The 18575-nt window shown below is 39.2% G+C and overlaps 1 protein-coding gene across 8 annotated transcripts in view; it reads left to right on the top strand.

Moving 5' to 3' along the window:
• The window catches only part of rfx6 (regulatory factor X, 6), a 29098-nt gene extending 16189 nt beyond the window's left edge, over nucleotides 1-12909 (top strand). For 7 of the 8 annotated variants that reach the window (XM_077510505.1, XM_077510509.1, XM_077510507.1 and 4 more), the window contains 18 exons: nucleotides 6-129; nucleotides 246-307; nucleotides 389-466; nucleotides 556-583; nucleotides 1851-1958; nucleotides 2031-2108; nucleotides 2188-2301; nucleotides 3977-4026; nucleotides 4226-4385; nucleotides 4655-4799; nucleotides 4937-5046; nucleotides 6352-6469; nucleotides 6765-6887; nucleotides 6951-7169; nucleotides 7303-7537; nucleotides 9390-9757; nucleotides 9937-10134; nucleotides 12296-12909. In XM_077510505.1, the coding sequence (XP_077366631.1) occupies nucleotides 6-129; nucleotides 246-307; nucleotides 389-466; nucleotides 556-583; nucleotides 1851-1958; nucleotides 2031-2108; nucleotides 2188-2301; nucleotides 3977-4026; nucleotides 4226-4385; nucleotides 4655-4799; nucleotides 4937-5046; nucleotides 6352-6469; nucleotides 6765-6887; nucleotides 6951-7169; nucleotides 7303-7537; nucleotides 9390-9757; nucleotides 9937-10134; nucleotides 12296-12432 (2455 nt within the window). In that variant the 3' untranslated portion in view covers nucleotides 12433-12909. The remainder of the gene's footprint in view (nucleotides 1-5; nucleotides 130-245; nucleotides 308-388; nucleotides 467-555; nucleotides 584-1850; nucleotides 1959-2030; nucleotides 2109-2187; nucleotides 2302-3976; nucleotides 4027-4225; nucleotides 4386-4654; nucleotides 4800-4936; nucleotides 5047-6351; nucleotides 6470-6764; nucleotides 6888-6950; nucleotides 7170-7302; nucleotides 7538-9389; nucleotides 9758-9936; nucleotides 10135-12295) is intronic. The other variant, XM_077510506.1, reaches the window with a different exon arrangement.
• The last annotated feature ends 5666 nt before the right edge of the window (nucleotides 12910-18575 follow it).

Raw genomic sequence — 18575 nt, 5'->3', positions numbered from 1 at the left:
ACCAGGCTAGAGGAGAACTACATTGTGTGCGAGGGCGTGTGTCTCCCTCGCTGCATCCTCTACACTCACTACTTGGACTTCTGCAGGAAAGTCAAGCTGGAGCCCGCCTGTGCTGCCACTTTCGGAAAAGTATATATTTTTTTTCTCTGTTTTTCAGCCTTCAACAATAATGTTTAACTTCGGACTTAAGCGTTTTTTTGTGCATCCTGTTGTCATTAAATATTTTTTTTGTTTGACTCAATCAGACCATCCGACAGAAGTTTCCTCTCCTTACCACAAGGAGACTTGGAACCAGGGGACATTCCAAGTAAGCGCCCATTTTAGACCTTCATAATCATGATTTTGAATTGTTTTGAATTAGTCGTTGATCCGGGTGTTTCCGCGACAGGTATCATTACTACGGCATCGGCATCAAAGAGAGCAGCGCTTACTATCACTCTGTCTACTCCGGGAAAGGTTTGACCAGGTAAAAAAAACAACAACAACAAAAAACCACATTCACTCTATAATTTTAACATTTACAGTTTATGCTTCAATATTTCCTTTTCTTGGCAGATTTTCTGGAAGCAAGATGAAGAATGAGGTAACATCTTCTATGTGCACACACTATATACTTGTAGTATTCAGGTGAAGCCTTATTAAAATTTATTATAGTGAATGATTTTCGTATGAAGCATTAGCTTAAACATCACTTGTTGCCAGTGCGGCTCACAAAATGTGTCTCTTACTGTAAGTGGAGGATATTTCATGAATATTCATAGTTTAAAATGGATTACTTAAAAAATATTGACAATGTGTAGCCCCACAAGTCTAAATACGGTATTTTGATTAATTTTGTGTTAGTGGAATATGAATTTAGCAGGGGGCGGCCATTTTACCACTAGCTGTCGACTGTAGATGACATCACAGTTGCTCAGGTCTCAGGCAACAGCCAATCACAGCTCACTTGTTTTCTAAAGCTGAGTGATTGGTTGCTACCTGAGACCTGAGCAGCTGTGATGTTATTTTCAGTCGACATTAAGCGGCAAAATGGCCGCCTTCTGATTAGTGTTGTTCCGATGCCGTTTTTTGGCCCCCGGTACCGATTCCGATACCCAGCTTTGCAGTATTGGCCGATACCAATACCATACCGATACCTAAGGTTTTTTTTGCTTAACTTGAAAAAGCTGTCCTACCATTGGTTCAGAGCATTCAAGGGCCAATAGGATATCTTAGATCGGCTTGCAGTGAACATGTCACATATCAGTGAATGTTGTGCACGAGCAAGACACAAGATGCTGCATCCAAAAATCTATATTAGAGTTGGAATTAATGGTATCGGCATGTTACTTGTGAGTACTCACCGATACCGATACCGATACCACTGTTTTAATGCAGTATCGGCACCTCTGCCGATACCAGTATCGGTATCGGAACAACACTACTTCTGATATAGATAAAAACAGCTGTCACTTGCTGTCGACTGAAAAAGACATCACAGCTGCTCAGGTAACCACCAATCACAGCTCAGCTTCAGAAAACAGGTGACTGTGATTGGTTGTTGCCTGAGCAACATTGATGTCATCTTAAGGCGACAGCAAGGGGCAAAATGGCCACCCCCTGAGATGGATAAAAATGGCTGGATTTTGCTGCTTAACTTATATTCCACAAATGTAACATTAATCAGAATGTCATGTTTAGACTATTGATGTCACATATAACATATTATTTCAGGAAATTTTTGACTTCCCCTTTAACTAGATTCCAGCATCTCATTGTGAATCGTAAACGTTCACCAGCTGTCCATTCAAATTTTGACCATGTCTAGAATTTCTTTGCGACAATAGAAACTGTTAAGCTGTTGTGTGCAGGGAGGCTTCACCAGGAAATACTCGCTCAGCTCCAAAACGGGAACGCTGCTTCCGGAATTCCCCAGCGTTCAGCACCTTATTCTGCAGGGAAACATCTCCAGGGAAAAGGTTGGTATAAAAACAAACAAACAAGAAAAGATTAAACCCGTATGTTTTATAATAATAAAATAATAATAATAGGTGGACACGCTGATCATGATGTACAAAACACACTGCCAGTGCATCCTGGACAACGCCATCAACGTCAACTTTGACGAGGTGAAGTCCTCGCCTCGGCGCACGCGGCCCAGCGAGCCTTCAGGCACCGCTGACGTGTCTTCTCGTGATGCTCTTCCAGATCCAGAACTTCCTGCTGCACTTCTGGCAGGGCATGCCCGACCACCTGCTGCCCCTGCTGGACAACCCGTTGCTGGTGGACATCCTGTGTGTGTGCGACTCCATTTTGTATAAGGTAAGCCGCCAACACCAGCTACTTAAGTAAATAGGTGACATTGTTTGCTGTGAAAACAATCCGTTTTGTGTCAAAAACTAAAAAGTTGTAATTTTTCTTTCTGTCTTTCTGTTATTTCTGTCTCATTATGTACTGCATCTCCACAATTGGTGACCCCGACGTGATCATAATGCCAATGCGCGATTAATGACTGCCCCTTACTTGGAAAGCCTGTACTAGAGAAATTCCAGGCGCAACGCAGCAGACACGTCCACTTCAAAATTTAGCAGTAATAAATTGAATAATAATGCATATATTTGTGAGACTGGGGTCAAGTTTGACAATTTTAAAAATGTGCACAAGTTACTTCATTTTGAAGATTAGATAGCTCTTAATATGAAAAGAAAAAAATCACTAAGCTGTCAGCAATGTCTTACAAATGCAATTATGCCATCTAGTGGCAGAAAAATGAAACTCAGTTTTATGAATTATTATGACATTGCTGTATCAATGACTAAAAGATGCAGCCATATTTATATTAATTTAACACTATTTCCCACTTTTATGTTTACCAATAGTAGAGTATGAGAACTTAGAAAAAAAAATTGTACATTTTATTGTACATTTAGAACAGATATAATACTGTGCATTTAAAACAGATATAAAATTTGCAATTAATCGTTTAACTATTGAAGCCATGCGATTAATTACGATTAAAGATTTTAATCTAATGTGTGTACATATGTATATATATATATATATATATATATATATCCATCCATTTTCTTGACCGCTTATTCCTCACAAGGGTCGTGGGGGGTGCTGGCGCCTATCTCAGCTGGCTCTGGGCAGTAGGCGGGGGACACCCTGGACTGATTGCCAGCCAATCGCAGGGCACACAGAGACGAGCAACCATCCACACTCACACGCACACCTAGGGACAATTCGGAGCGCCCAATTAACCTGCCATGCATGTCTTTGGAATGTGGGAGGAGACCGGAGTACCCGGAGAAGACCCACGCGGGCACGGGGAGAACATGCAAACTCCACCCAGGAAGGTCCGAGCCTGGACTCGAACCGGAGACCTCAGAACTGGGAAGCGGACGTGCTAACCACTCGACTACCGTGCCGCCCTATATATATATATATATATATATATATATATATATATATATATATATATATATATATATATATATATATATATATATATATATATATATATATATATATATATATATATATATATATATATATATATATATATATATATATATGGAATAAAAATGATATTTTATGTTTTTATTTACCCAAATAAAAAATGACGTTTTAGAGCTGCAATTATAATACAACGATACCGCAATATTTTTGCTCACGGTTATCATACCACCAGTAACGAAAATCGTCCCATGTCTAATCATGAGACATTATTTTTTTAAATAATAATAATTTATAAATAAATGAATAAATATGAAATAAATAAATAAATACATAAAATATATAAATAAATAAATAATATTATTATATCATCACTCTCTTAAAATAATTGCCTGTCTTTTTTTTTTTTTTTAAAGTATTATGTTTGCCTAAATTATCTCCTCATAATGCAAATGGTTAAATTTTTATGTTTCTTGAAAATATGAAAAAATGACTGCTATTATTTTAAGAAGGTGTCTTTGTTTTTTTTTCTGCTCAGGTTTTGACTGATGTCCTCATTCCCGCCACAATGCAAGAGATGCCAGAAAGGTTTGCTTGCTTAGTCTTTTTATCAATTGTATCCTTGTTATATGTAATTGGCAACTTTTAATAATGTCATCACTTTAGTGCTGGGCTAGACATTTGATTAGGTACACCATCTCAAAATATCTCATGATTGAGTGTTTTTGGCTGGGACCAAACGGTGTACCTAATAAAGTGATAGCATCATGATGTTGACGTTTGTCAGCCTGCTGGCGGACATCCGCAGCTTTGCCAAGCACTGGGAGCTGTGGCTGGCCTCCTCCCTAGACAACCTCCCACAATGCCTTGCGGCCAAAAAGCTGCCCATCGCACGCCGCTTCGTGTCCTCCCTCAAGCGGCAGACGTCCTTCTTGCACCTGGCGCAGGTAACGTGACGTCATCTTAGTCACAAGATAATGTTCATTTTTAGACTATTATGTTCCGTGATTATATTTTTACATCAAATGAAAGAATAAAGTCTTCTTTTAAAAGAAAAAAAAAGCCTCCCAATATAAAAACGTATCAAACAGAAAAACTCGTCATTGGTACTGAACGTTTTTAATCGAATGGACGACTTCAGTCGTTGGCAATTAATGGGTGAATGAGGCTTCCCGATAAAAAATTATATTTTCATACAACTTGGTCACATCTGCAGATCGCCCGTCCGGCGCTGTTTGACCAAAGCGTGGTGAGCAACATGGTGGCGGACATGGACAACGTGGACCTGAACAGCATCAGTCTGCACTCGCTGCTTAGCATCAACACCAACGGCGAGCAACTTCGCGACGCCTACTCCGATTGTGAGTCGCCGCGTGGCTGAGCGGTTCTTCAGTGTTACCTCCCCCAGGGCGAGCCAAATGAGGATCTCTTGGTCTTGGCGTAGGCTTACATGGCGACATTTTGTCGTTTATGCTGAAGACTCGTTTGTTTCCCGCAGACGAGGCTGTCACCGTCTTCCAGGAGCTGAAGGAGCTTCTGAGGAAGAACGCCACCGTTGAGTCCTTCGTAGAGTGGCTGGACACCGTCGTGGAGCACAAAGTCATTAAGGTCTTTTTGATGACACCTCGTGAATTCATCTATTCGTCGATTTCTTTAAAAAAAAATTTTTCATTGCATTTATAATGGATGTCAATTATACGCGGAATTTTGCTATTTGCCGCCACGAAAGTAGGGTTCCACGATATAGGTAAAAAAACAAAACAAAATAGTTACTGTACCTCTCATGTGGAAAAAAAAACTCTTACTATGTCTAACTCAAAAACAGCAAAATTAAAAAGGATCGCATTCAACACCCTTCGTACTACACAGGGAAAAAAAATAATATCTTTTTACTATGAGACTATTTTTGTCTGTCTAGTGCTGTGTGTGAGATAATTTTGTAAGAGAGGGCTTTTAGATTTAAGAGGTTTTTTGTTTTGTGTAAGAGATGATTTTTGGGCAGATGCAGCACTTCATAATTTAACATTTAATTAACAGAAAAGTACTCATACAGTACGAAATTCTGTGAGAGTAAGGTTTTTTTGGTGAGTTTTTTTGTTGATAGTGAGAGATTTTTGGGTGTATGTAATTTTTTGTGTGAGATATTAATGCTATTTGTACACAGTGATCAAAAAGTGTGCATGTGAGTTTTTTTTGGCTGATGTTTACAATGTGAGTTATTTGTTGTTTGTAAGGTTTTGTGAGAGATTTTTTGTGTGGGGGCGGTTTTTGCACAGGTTTTTGATGTGTATGAATGTTATTTTTTTCTCAGAAATATTTGGTCTATAAGAGTTTTTCGTTGTGTTTTTTTTGTGATATTTTCCATGTGAGAGTTATTTAATGTCTGAATGTTTTGTTTTGTTTTTGGTGTGTGTGTATTTGAGAGACGTTTTATTATATGTTGAATGAGAGTTTTTGATGTGTGTGAAAGGTTAATATTCTTTTGAGTTATTTATGTATTTTTGTGTGAGATTTTTTGGATGTGTGAGAGGTTTTTATGTATGAGGTTTTTTAGTATCAGTAAAATTTAGTGTATGAGAGGATTTTTTTTGTTGTGTGTGAGAGGTTGATGTTATTTTGAGTTTTTTATGTATTTTTGTGTGAGAGTTTTTTTGGAGTTTTTTTTTTAAGTTTTATGTGTGAGTTTTTTTAGTATCAGAAAAATTTGGTGTATGAGAGGGTTTTTTTGTGTGTGTGAGAGGTTAATGTTGTTTCGAGTTTTTTTTTTTAACATATTTTTGTATGAGAGTTTTTTGGATGTGTGAGAGGTTTTGTGTGTGAGTTTTTTTAGTATCAGCAAAATTTTGTGTATTAGAGTTTTTTTGTTGTTTGTGAGAGGTTAATACTAATGTACTCCTTTTTGTGTTTTGTCAGCCGGGCAAGCAGAGCGGGCGCTCGGTGAAGAAACGAGCTCAGGACTTCCTGCTTCGCTGGAGCTTCTTCGGCGCCCGCGTGATGCACAACCTGACGCTCAACAACGCCGCCAGCTTCGGTCTGCTCACCGTCGTCATTGCCTCAGAACTCTTAAAGATTCTTGCCATTAATCATTCCGAGGCTCCATTTTGTGCCGGCGCTCTTCTTTACACAATGCCGCCATAAATAGTAATCATTAAACAGTCTTATCTCGGGGGTCGCGCGCTCGCTGTTTAAACACGGCGTGTGGATAAACACGCAGGCACGCTTGCCACCTGACGCCCTGCTGGACAAACGGAGCAAATGCAGGCAAAGCGCGTCAATCGATGCATCATTATTATTTGCATCATTGTTATGTGGACGTTGTTGTTCAGGTTCCTTCCATCTGATCCGAATGCTTCTGGACGAGTATATCCTGCTGGCGCTGGAAACCCAGTTCAATAACGACAAGGAACACGACCTGCAGAACCTTCTGGACAAACACATGAAAAAAGCAGGTAGCGTTAGCATCTCCGGCTTCTTTCCGCATCATCCGTTGACGACTGTTTTGCTTCTCTCAGGGGCCAGCAAAGCCGCCTTTTTGGCCTCTCCCAGTTCCTGCTTCCTAGCCAATCGCAACAAGGCTATCGGCTCGGCCGTTGACCAATCCGTGAAGAGCGAGACATCAGGACAGGAAGCATCCGTGTCTCTGGCGGCCAATCGGCATCGGCAGCGAGGGGTGGAGATGGGCGCTGCCGCCGTCCTGCCGCTGACAGATTCAGTTGGCTTCCCTGGTGGAGGTACATAAAAATAAATGAATACATAAATAAATAAATAAATAAATAAATGGCCCTCAAGCCACACTTTGTTCTCCATTGTCCTTAAAACCTGATCAAAGAAAAAAGAAAAAGAAGAGCGACTTGTATTTTCCAGGCGGTCCGACAGACTTCTGTACTTCCGTCATGACGCCCCCTATCTCCCCGCCGGCGCTGGTGCACAGAGGCTCAGTCATCAACCAGGGGCCGCGAGCACCGACTTCTTCCTGCTCCTCCTCCTCATCATCATCCTCGTCTTACCTCTCCTCGCTGGGCTCTGCCTTCCCAGAGACTTTGTACCCGTGCTCGGCGTACTTCCCTCCGTCCGTATCCACCTACCAGCCTGGACTCAGGTCAGCTGCAACTCTCTTTTGTGCAGCAGGTTTTTATAAAGGGTTTAGGTTCACTTTTATACGTAATTATCGTAGTACATTCTGATGTTCTGAAACAGTTCCATAATGGCAAATATTAAGAGTAACACTGAAATAGGCTTTTATAATAATCCATCCATCCATTTTCTTGACCGCTTATTCCTCACAAGGGTTGCGGGGGCTGCTGGCGCCTATCTCAGCTGGCTCTGGGCAGTAGGCGGGGGACACCCTGGACTGGTTGCCAGCCAATCGCAGGGCACACAGAGACGAACAACCATCCACACTCACACGCACACGCACACCCTAGGGACAATTCGGAGCGCCCAATTAACCTGCCATGCATGTCTTTGGAATGTGGGAGGAGACCGGAGTACCCGGAGAAGACCCACACGGGCACGGGGAGAACATGCAAACTCCACCCAGGAAGGTCCGAGCCTGGACTCGAACCGGAGACCTCAGAACTGGGAAGCGGACGTGCTAACCACTAGACTACCGTGCCGCCCCTTTTATAATAATAAATAACATTTAAAAAATTCTACAATAAAGTAGAATTTTTTGTCAATTTTTTTTTCCCCGAGAAATACGTTGTTAATTATTAGATTTTTTTTTTTAAGAGAGAAAAAAGTTTTAGTATGAGAGACACAAACATCTGCGTACTCAGTTGCGAGCCTTGTGGAATACCAACATTGTCAAGCTACAGTTTTTTTTTTTTGTTTGTTCTTTTTTTACAAAAAAGTTGTATTTGTAGAGATAAATATTCTTATTATTTTGACTTTAAAAAAAAAGGTGTCTTTTTTTTAAATTCAAGATTTTTTATCATGACGTTTTTTATTCATAGCAATTTTGTTATTTTTCAAGAAAAAGTAGTATGTTTTTAAGAAAAAACAGCGCATCATTTAGTATTTACTTTGGCAAATTTTTTTAATTGTCCCTTTTTTTCTTGTAAAATGAATCTTTTATTCTAAATTATTTTTTTTTTTTTTAAAAGCTCAACACTTAATGCCTAAATTTGTAAACTTTTTTTCCCCCCATAATTTATGCTTGACAAATGTATTGTAAATAAATAAAATTTTCATCTAACAGTAATTTTTCTTGAAAAAATTGTATTCCAGAAAAAAATAGCTTGACAATATTGTAACTTCTTTTTCCCCAATATAATGTTTTTAAATATTGTATTATTTATAAAAAAATATATAATTTTAATATTACATTAAAATCAATTTTGTAAATTACAACTTTTTAATGACTACTAATCTTGGGAAAATGCTAACTTTATTCTGAAAGAAAAGACTTTTTTTTTTTTTTATGTTTTAAGTGTCCCAAAGATGTAGTAATACGTTTTTTTTGTTTTTGTTTATGTTTTGTTTTTTTGTTTTTTTTTGTTTTTTGTTTTGCTAGAGCATCCAGAAGGCTTTGATGCAGCCTCTCAACTGCAAAGAACGGTTGCAGAAATGGTATTTATTACACAAACGGCCAGCAGGTGGCAGCAGAGCAAAGGAGAAACCAAGGCCATTTTGAAAAGTAGCTCAATTACTCACAATTCTAAATAGATTTGTGAAAATTGATTAAGCTTAGCTATATTTTAATGCTAATTGCTGCAAAACAGAAATGGATAAAAATATACTTTTTTTCCAGATGAAAGAAGAGACTTTAATCTTTCTTTTGATAGGTTCCATGTTTTTATAGCAATAGAACACAATATTCTGTGGGCCGGGAGTGAACGGGATTGCTTTTGTGAAAAAGGCTGGGAACAAATGAGTTTAATATGAGATTAATATCCGTTTTGTTTTGTTTTATTTTTCCTCACTTGAATCCGGTCAACTTTTGTGTTGAGGCCCGAGTCCGAGAGCACGTACTCATCTTCCGCCCCAACGGCCTCCTTGGCCTACCAGCTGTGTCGTTACCCAGCCTTTGACGACCAGCCGCCGCCCGCCGCCAAAGACGTCTTCTACGGGGACGCCCAACATTTCTCCTCCGCCATGGCACCCGCCTGCTCGCTGACGACCCCTTTCGTGTCTTCCGCCCGCCCGGCTTCCGGCTACTGCTCCGGCTCGGACGCCGTCCCGAGTGATGCCGGTCTGGAAGTTCAGACGGCGGCTCACATCCTGGATGCCGACGAAGGATTCGGCTTTGGAATCAACCATTCCGGCGCAGGCGGAGGTGGTGGTACGGGACAAACGTATTCCGCTTCGGGACAAAGTGGTAAGTGGAGCGAGACTGGGGGAAAAAAATTTTTTATTTAATCCCATAATGTTACAATTTATTTTCTTCAAAGACTGTCTTTTTTTTTTTTTGTAAATAAATAAAAAAATTAAAAAAAAATGTCATCCAACAAGAATCCATGACGTAACGTAATGTTTATTGTTGGTCTCTCGCCACAGATTATTACGGAAACGGCAGCTACCTGGACGGCCAGCGGATGGCGCCGGTGGTGGAGCAGCATGTGTCGGTGATCAGCAGCGTCAGCCCCCTCCTGCTGCTTCGCTCTCCGTACTCGGACGTCCACGACCCGCTCAACATCCTCGACCGACCCGGCAGGAAAAGCGGAACCTTCTTCAGCGACATCCGCAACCCCACGGGTGAGCTACCAGACATGTTGCGTTGCCTCCAATTAGGTAGCTATTTGGTTGGTTAGTTTTGCTAATGTATTTACTGTAGTTTTAATTTCAATAGTTAATTGTTTTTAATTTTTAATTAATTAGTTTCAATGAGACAGTAAACAATTGAGTTAGTAGGCTACTATAGTTAATAGGGGTGTGAATTGCCTAGTATCTGACGATTCGATTCGTACCACGATTCACAGGTCACGATTCGATTCAATACCAATGAATCCCGATACAAATTTATAAGTCGTTTGTTGCGATTTTTTTCATTCAAATTTAGAAAATACTAATCAGTCAACTTGTAGAGTGTAAGATTTGTATGAAAATGTATTATTTATTTATCTGAAACTTCGGTCTTATACAGGTTGTAATCTGTTTCATGTTTGAACAGCATCAAAATAAAATATTAAGGCTTAATGTTCCGTTCATATAACATTCTTCCATGCTTAAGGTGTGAACCCTAACCCGAAGTAAGACGTTTTGTTGAATATTTTTCCATTAAAAATGGAATTTTAAAAATCAATTCAGAGGCCTATTGAATCGATTCGAGAATTGCGCAATGTAGTATCGCGATATATTGCCGAATCGATTTTTTTAACACCCCTAATAGTTAAGTTCTTTTTAGTTTGTATTTTACAGTTCTTTGTTTTTGTTAATTAGTTGCAGTAGGTTACTTTTGTTAGTTTATGGGTTTTACTTATTTGCTCTCTTAGTTTTCTTTAGACAGCAAAAAAAGTAGTAGTTAAGTTCATTTTAGCTTAGTTAAGTTCTTGGTTTTGCATAGTTAGTTTGTTTTCCTAACTTAGTTACTATAGATTTAGTTTCATTAATCAATTCTAATTCCTGTAATTAGCTTCAGTTAGACGGTTTAACGATTTAGTTAGTAGTTAAGTTCTTTTTTTGCATTTTGTAGTTAGTTTGTTAGTCAGTTGCAACAGCTAACTCTCGTTAGTTTATTGGCTTTAGTTATTTGCTGTTAGTTTTTTTTAGACAGCAAATAGTTAGTTCGTTCGTTAGTTAGTTAGTTAGTTAGTTAGTTAGTTAGTTAGTTAGTTAGTTAGTTAGTTAGTTAGTTAGTTTTAGGTTCATTAGTTAATTGGTTTTCATTCCTGTGGTGAGATTCAGTTAGACAGTAAACAGTTTAGTCAGTGTTTAAGTTATTTTTAATTTTGTATTCTACAGTTCTTTGTTTTTGTTAATTAGGTGCATTAGTTAGCTTTCGTTAGGTTATTGGTTTTAGTTACTGTGTTAGTTTTCTTTAGGCAGTAGACAACTAAGTAGTTGAGTTCATTTGAGCTAACCTTAACCCTGTTTGTTACTGTTCTTGGTTTTTGTTAATTAGTTGCAGTAGATTACGTTTGTTAGTTTATGGGTTTTACTTATTTGCTGTGTTAGTTTTTGTTAGACAGCAGACAATTTATTAGTTAAGTTCATTTTAGCTGGTTGGTTACAGTTCTTGGTTTTGGATTGGTTTTCCTTGTTTAGTTAGATTTAGTTTCAGTATTTAGTTAATTGATTTTAATTCCTGGAAATAGGTTCAGTTAGACGATTTAGTTAGTAGTTAAGTTAATTTTTTTTGTATTTTGTAGTTCTTTGTTTTTGTTAGTCAGTTGCAACAGCCATCTCTCGTTAGCTGTTAGTTTATTGTTTTTAGTTATTTGCTGTGTTAGTTTTTTTTAGACAACAAATAACAGCACTCAAGTTCTTTTTAGCTGGTTTCTTGCCGTTCTTGGTTTAAGTTAATTAGTTAGTTAGTTAGTTAGTTTTCCTAATTTAGTTACTGTAGTTTTATTTTCAGTAGTTAATAGTTTTTCATTCATTTAGTTTCAGTTAGACACTAAACAGTTTAGTCAGTGGTTAAGTTATTTTTAATTTTGTATTTTACAGTTCTTTGTTTTTGTTAATTAGGTGCATTAGGTAGTTTTCGCTAGCTTATTTGTTTTAGTTGCTCTGTTAGTTTTCTTTAGACAGTAGACAACTAAGTAGTTGAGTTAATTTTAGCTGGTTTGTTACAGTTCTTGGTTTTCCTTTGTTAGTTATTTAGTTAGTTAGTTAGCTAGTTAGTTAGGTAGCTTGTTCGTTAATTTCCTTAATTTAGTTACCGTAATTTGACAGTGTGTCACGTATTGTCCGCTAGGCACCACCCCCTGCATGTACGCTGCGTCCTCGTCACCATTTTCCTCCGAAGACACTTTGTTGTCGCAGCGGCAGGACCCGGTCTCTTCGCTGCCCCCCATCGACACCGTCTTCATGGGAGCCCCGGGGGTACCATGAAACATACGAGGTAGGCCCAACCCGCCCGTGGACGGCTTAGTTACGGGGATGTGGCAGATGTTTTTCCATCCCTGCCTGCAGCTGCTGTAAATAGACAATATTTGGAACTTTTTTTTTTGTTTGTTTGTTTTTGTTTTTGCTGCTGCACTTTTCACAAGAAAGTTCAAAATATCTGTGAATGTGAATTGCCAGTCATTTCCTGCCTGGAAATCAGTTTTAAATTGAATTTTACACTTAAATTAAGCCCCACCCAGGAAGAAGAAATTTTCCCCACCCCCCCAACTCCCTTCCACGACTATAAATAGCATCATTTGTCAGTAAAATTGAGACAATGAGAGCGCCATTGCCACCTAATGTATTGGATGTGCCACTACACTTACTGTTTTGATACTTGAGTGACCACATTTGAATAAACTTGTTACCATGGAAACAAATGCTCAGCCGGATGGGATGTAATGAAAGTACATGTTGAGAAAATATGTGTTTCACTTGTCCTGTCAAATCTTCTAAGTTATATTTAGATTTCCTAAGCGCCATTCAATAACAGGTGACAAGAAGTGATGACACTGCCAATGTGCAAGCCCCGCCCCCAACCTTTTCCCAGTTGTCTTCTATAACTGCTTCCCCGGTGACAGATGGCCGGCGTGCGTGCGCGTTACAGCGTGTTACACCTTAAAGTACTTTTAATTACTCGGTCAACAATGGCGGACCACGATTGGCCGAGCGCTCGTGTGACAACAGCAGAAGGCCCAAGGCAAACTTTCCCACAATGTTTAACCACAATATGGCGGACGAGCGCACTCCAGATGGCCTCACTCACATCTTTTGTCTTAAAAAAAAAAAAAAATGTATTGGAAAATGACGTATGTGCAGAAAGTCATTTTGATTTTAAATTTGAAACTAAAATAAAAAGCAACAAGTTGTCTGTATATATTTTGTAAAAATCAAGTTAAAAAAATAGAAGTTAGAAATATTTTATAGTCTATGTAAATTAAAAAAAAACCCACACAGTCGGCGAGCTGGCGGACTCAGTAACAGGGTTAGGTGTCACTAGTACGCTGGCGTGTTGGGGGTCGGGGTGTGTTCGGGGGTTTGGGGGCCGGGGGTGGTGGGGCCTGGGTCGTGGTGGGTGGCGGGTTTGGGTGGGGTGCGGGGGGGTCGTGGGGGGATGGGGGCTGGGGACCGGTGGGGCGCTGTGGGGGCCCGCTGGGCCTCGTTCTGCGGCCTTGGGCTCGGGGGTGTGGGCCGAGGCTGGGGCGGGGGTGTTCCGGGCGTCTGGGTCGGCTCGCCGACCGGTGTCCGCTCGGGTGGCTTGGGGGTGGCCTTGGTGCTGCCGCGGCCTGGGGATTCCGGGGGGGGGGGGGGGGCGGTGCTCGCTTTGCTGGACCGCGGTTGACGGCTTCTTTCTTTGGTGGTGGTCCTTATGCATGCCAGATCCGTCGCACCAGCATCTACTGAAACTCAACAGAAGTAGCCTCTCCCTCCCACAGCCCCTTGAATCAGTGGGTGCTGGTGTCTGTGGATCTCACTTTGCTTTATCTATCCTTCCCTCCTTTCTCTCTTTAGTTTTTCCTCTGGTCACTTGAGATCTCAATTTATTGGAAGTTTGAGGTTTCTGGGGTTGGCATAAGACTCTGGTTTTGTAACCACGCAGGAGGGGTTTTGTTGGTGCTGGATTTCACTTTGATGGATTGGATGTACTGGCTTCTATGGATCTCACTCTGCCTTATCCATCCTTCCCTCCTTCCTCTCTTTAGTTTTTCCTCTGGTCTCTTGAGATCTCGCTAAATTTGCTGGAATTTAGAGGCTTCCGGGGTTGGTAAGACTTTGATTTTGTAATCATGGGGAAGGGAGGAAGTGTTTGGTCGGTGCTGGATTTCACTTTGATTTATCTTTCTTTTCTCTTTATTTTTTTCTGACCTTTTCTCTGGTCTCCTGACCATTTAAACCTCACGACTCTGGCAAGATTCTGAAGTACCTGGTTAAGGCGAAGGGTAATGGGATATTTCTAAGGCTTTAGGTGAATTAATGAGTATAAATTTATACGTATTTTCACGCGCACGCACGCACGCGCACGCACGCACGCAAACGCACACACGCAAACGCACGCACACACACACAAAAAAAAAGAGCAATGAAAAAAAAAATAATAATAAATAAAAAAAATAAAAATAAAAAATAAAAAAATTAAAAAACACACTTTTGTGTTTTGTTTTTGTCCAAGCAAAAATAAATAAATAAATAAAATACAGCAGCTTTGTGCCACCAGGTGTCGCCATTTTTCTGGCCACCGAAATGTACCAATGAGTCAGTCATTGTTTTTGTATCGAGATTTACTTAACCTACGCGACCATTCTGAAATTGTGATCGAGCGACCGCTGCATTCCAACTAAACTTAATTGCTTTTGCCTCGGAGTGGGAAAAAAAAGTGCTTCAAGGTTAGAAAATGACAAATAATTGCAAAAAAAGAAAAGGAAAAAAACCCGGTGCAGATTGATTTAAAGAAAGTCAGTTAAAGTCAACTTGGCCTAAGCAACGTTTAACAAAATTCTGCTTTAAAAACCAAAATGAGACCAAAATCAAATTGTTCAGATTTTGATAGCGTCGTCAACAAACGCTGACTGATATTACAATTTGATTTATGTGTTGATTGTAGTGCTATTAACTCAAAATTAATTATGAATCAGAATTCTTCTCCACATTCAAAACATTCTAATCGTAGAAAAAAACATCCTGAATGCACATTTGACATCATGTATGTTCTTCTACCTATCTTGAGCGTGCTTTAAGACGTTTACTGACACCCCAGTTTAGTTTCACGACAAAACTGAAGGAATTACACACTTTGCATATTAAACTGGAAGCTGTTTGGAAAGCTAACAAGCTTAATGCTAACTTGAAATGGAAAACCGTATTGACCGGCTAGCAAAAATAAGCATGAGAAGTTAGGGGAGTCTTATTCCTTCATTACACACAAATGCAAAGAGAACACATATGACAATATTCACAGCCATATACGTATTCTTCTTAATCTGTGAAAAACAAGTTTTATTGATAAAGTTCAAGTGAGACTTTCTTCTTCTACTCTTTTTATCTTGATGTTTTTCCTTTTTTTTTCTTTTTTTTTTTTACTGTAGCCTATTTGTGACTGTTTATTTGCTAGTTGTCGTTTTAAATTATATTGAAAATATGAAGAAAAAAAAGAAACCACAAAGTATTGAAATGGATGAATAGTTGTGTTTATATCTATCAAATTTATTGTGGTTATTATTTTAATAATAATAATTGTCCTGCCTGAGTGGAGTGTTATAGAGCTTTGCTAACCTTTGCATTGTTTTTGGTACAATTGTATAAACTCTACGCTGTTAAAATAAATAAATAAATAAATAATTGATGAATTCAAAACTTAAAGGGATACTTCACTTATTTAGCCCATTATAGCAATAAAAGGGTTAATATTTTGTCTATAATTAATTTGATACTTTCATTATTTTTCACGTACAATTAATACCTTTAAAAACACATTTTGCAACTTGTTGTCGACTGAAAATGACATCACAAGGGCTCAGCGAACCAATCACAGCTCAGCTGTTTTCTAGGTTTGGTCATGTGACATTCACAAGCTGTTTTTTAGGTTTGGTCATGTGACATTCACAAGCTGTTTTTTAGGTTTGGTCATGTGACATTCACAAGCTGTTTTCTAGGTTTGGTCATGTGACATTCACAAGCTGAGCTGTGATTGGTTACCTGAGCCCATGTGATGTCATTTTCAGTCGACAGCAAGTTGGAAATTGTGTTTTTAAATTGTACATGAAAAATAATGAAAATAACTAATTTATTATAGGCAAAATATTCATGTTTGACTGCCAAAAATAGCTAAATAAATAAAGTATCCCTTTAACTAAAATTTTAAGTTGGAAAATTAAACAAAATATTTTAAGTTTTGTTGTTGTGAAAACTGACTTTTGCTGCATTTTACAACAAATAAATACAAAATTTACAGAGCTAATTGCTCCACAACATATTTACATTTTAAAGTTGTTACATCTGAAATGACAGTTTTAGCACCAAAAAAAACAAAGGCTATTTTTTTATTTTTTATTTTTTTTTTACATTGTTCCTTTAAAAGGGTAAATATAATGAAAAGTCTCCTCTATTGATAAACATTTATTTATCGTCTTTTCTCTGGTCGGCATTCAAGTCGTTGACGTTTGACTGCAAGTTGCCAGTTTCATTGTCTCCACTTGGCGCCGCACGTGTCAGCCGTACGCGTCACTCACAAAAGCATTCCGGCGCCGCCATTGAGGCGGAAAAGTCTTAACCAGCCGCCATCTGCGCTGGCGTCACCTTGGCAAGACCGGCGCAAAGTTCTCGTCGGCCTTGCACTTCATTTTTTTTTTTAAACAAGCCTCTCGAGTGCGTCTTTTAACAAATTCTTGGCCGCCGTCACCGCCACAATTATTCAATAACAAGTGTTTTTTATTGGAGTCGTCCCGCGTGTCATAGAAAGATGATTATGAATACATTTGAAAAGAGGCAACATTCCCTGCCTGGCCGCCATTGTCGCGCTCGTCCTTGTTGCTGTTTACTGTTTGATTTGCACGCGCATTCGTGCGAAAGTTCGCCGAGTGTTAAAGCGCCTCTTGAGTTCACGCTTTCTTGTTCTCATTGATGGCCACAAAAGCTCTGCCTTGGAAAACTACATAATACAAGTCACACAAGAAAAAAAAAAAAGATTCAAATATCATGCGGTGCCCGTGTACAAGGATCAACATGCAGCCAAGTCACGTTTTTAGTAGCGGGCACGTTCCACACACTTCTGCCATATATGAATATTTGCAAATTAGAGAAACCAAACTATTTTTGACCTCTTTGATACAGAAACATGGGATTAGCATTGTGTTGTTTCTATGAGACGAATATAAGATGCCTGTGAGGCTGAGTCTGTTTTCATTGTTTTGTTCAACGGTTGTATTTAACAGGAGTATTTGTTACTCGCTTTGAAGAAAAAAAGTAGAAGCAGAAGTAGAAAAATGTGATTAATCGTGATTAATTGGGATTAATTCAATACTGTAGTTCGATATAACTTTATTTATCCCATAGTGACAATTAACTCATTCACTCCCAGCCATTTTCACTGAAGTAACCCACTTCTCTCTCCCCCCCAGCTATTTTACTGGATTTTGACTGATTTTGCAAGGCCCACAGAATCTTGTGTTTCTATTGCTATAAAAACATGGAACCTACCAAAAGAAAGATTAGAGTCTCTTCATTCATCAGGAAGAAAACAATATATATTTGTATCTGTTAAGAGTTTTGCAGCAACTTGCAGCATTAGAATATAGCTAAGTTTCACCAATAATCACATTGCTAGTGAAAACACTGAAAAAAAAATAACTTGTTGCTTCATTGCCCTAGCTGATCTTTTATACTGTGCTGCCACCTGCTGGCCATTTTTTTTAATAAGTGGCCTACCGTTGCTTTAAGTCACCTCTTTATGTCAGAAGCTGCATCAAAGCCTTCTGTATGCTCTTGCATTAACAAAACAAAACATAAATGTATAAATAAAATTTTACATTAAAACATATTTGCAAGTATGTTCGAACATACATATTTGAAAGTATGTTTGAATATATGGTTCGTCAAATACCTAATTGATTTATTACACCTTTCAGCAGCAGCGCCTAATAACGCACGTCCCACCTGTGCTTTTCCGTATTGTCACCTTCTTCCTTTCTGCCTCTCTGGCTGACCTTCTATTGTGAGTTGCTTGGAGACTGGTCGCCGACTCTCCGTAGCAGCGTCCCTTGACGTACACCCCACCCGAACCCCCCTCCTCCCCCATTTACCTTACCCCCTTCACGCCGCCTTTTATTCAACTGGAATATCAAGCGGTGTCTTGTCGTATTCATGCTGCAGTTTTGGTGGTGTCAGGGTAACGGAGTAGACACACGCACACGCCTTTATTCACAGCGTTTTCATTGTCCCCCCTCGTTCATTCATACGCGTCTTTGGCCTTGGGATGCGCAGGATACATCTTGGCTCATTGTGCTCCTTCACGCTTTTTCCCCCCATCGATCGCTTGCTGTCGTGTTTGCGTTCACATGACAATTGGCGCAAAACAAAATGTCGTATCGATTAAG

Source organism: Festucalex cinctus, chromosome 21, assembly GCF_051991245.1.
Source record: "Festucalex cinctus isolate MCC-2025b chromosome 21, RoL_Fcin_1.0, whole genome shotgun sequence".
Taxonomy (NCBI): Eukaryota; Metazoa; Chordata; class Actinopteri; order Syngnathiformes; family Syngnathidae; genus Festucalex; species Festucalex cinctus.
This window is presented reverse-complemented; position numbering and strand designations above follow the sequence as displayed.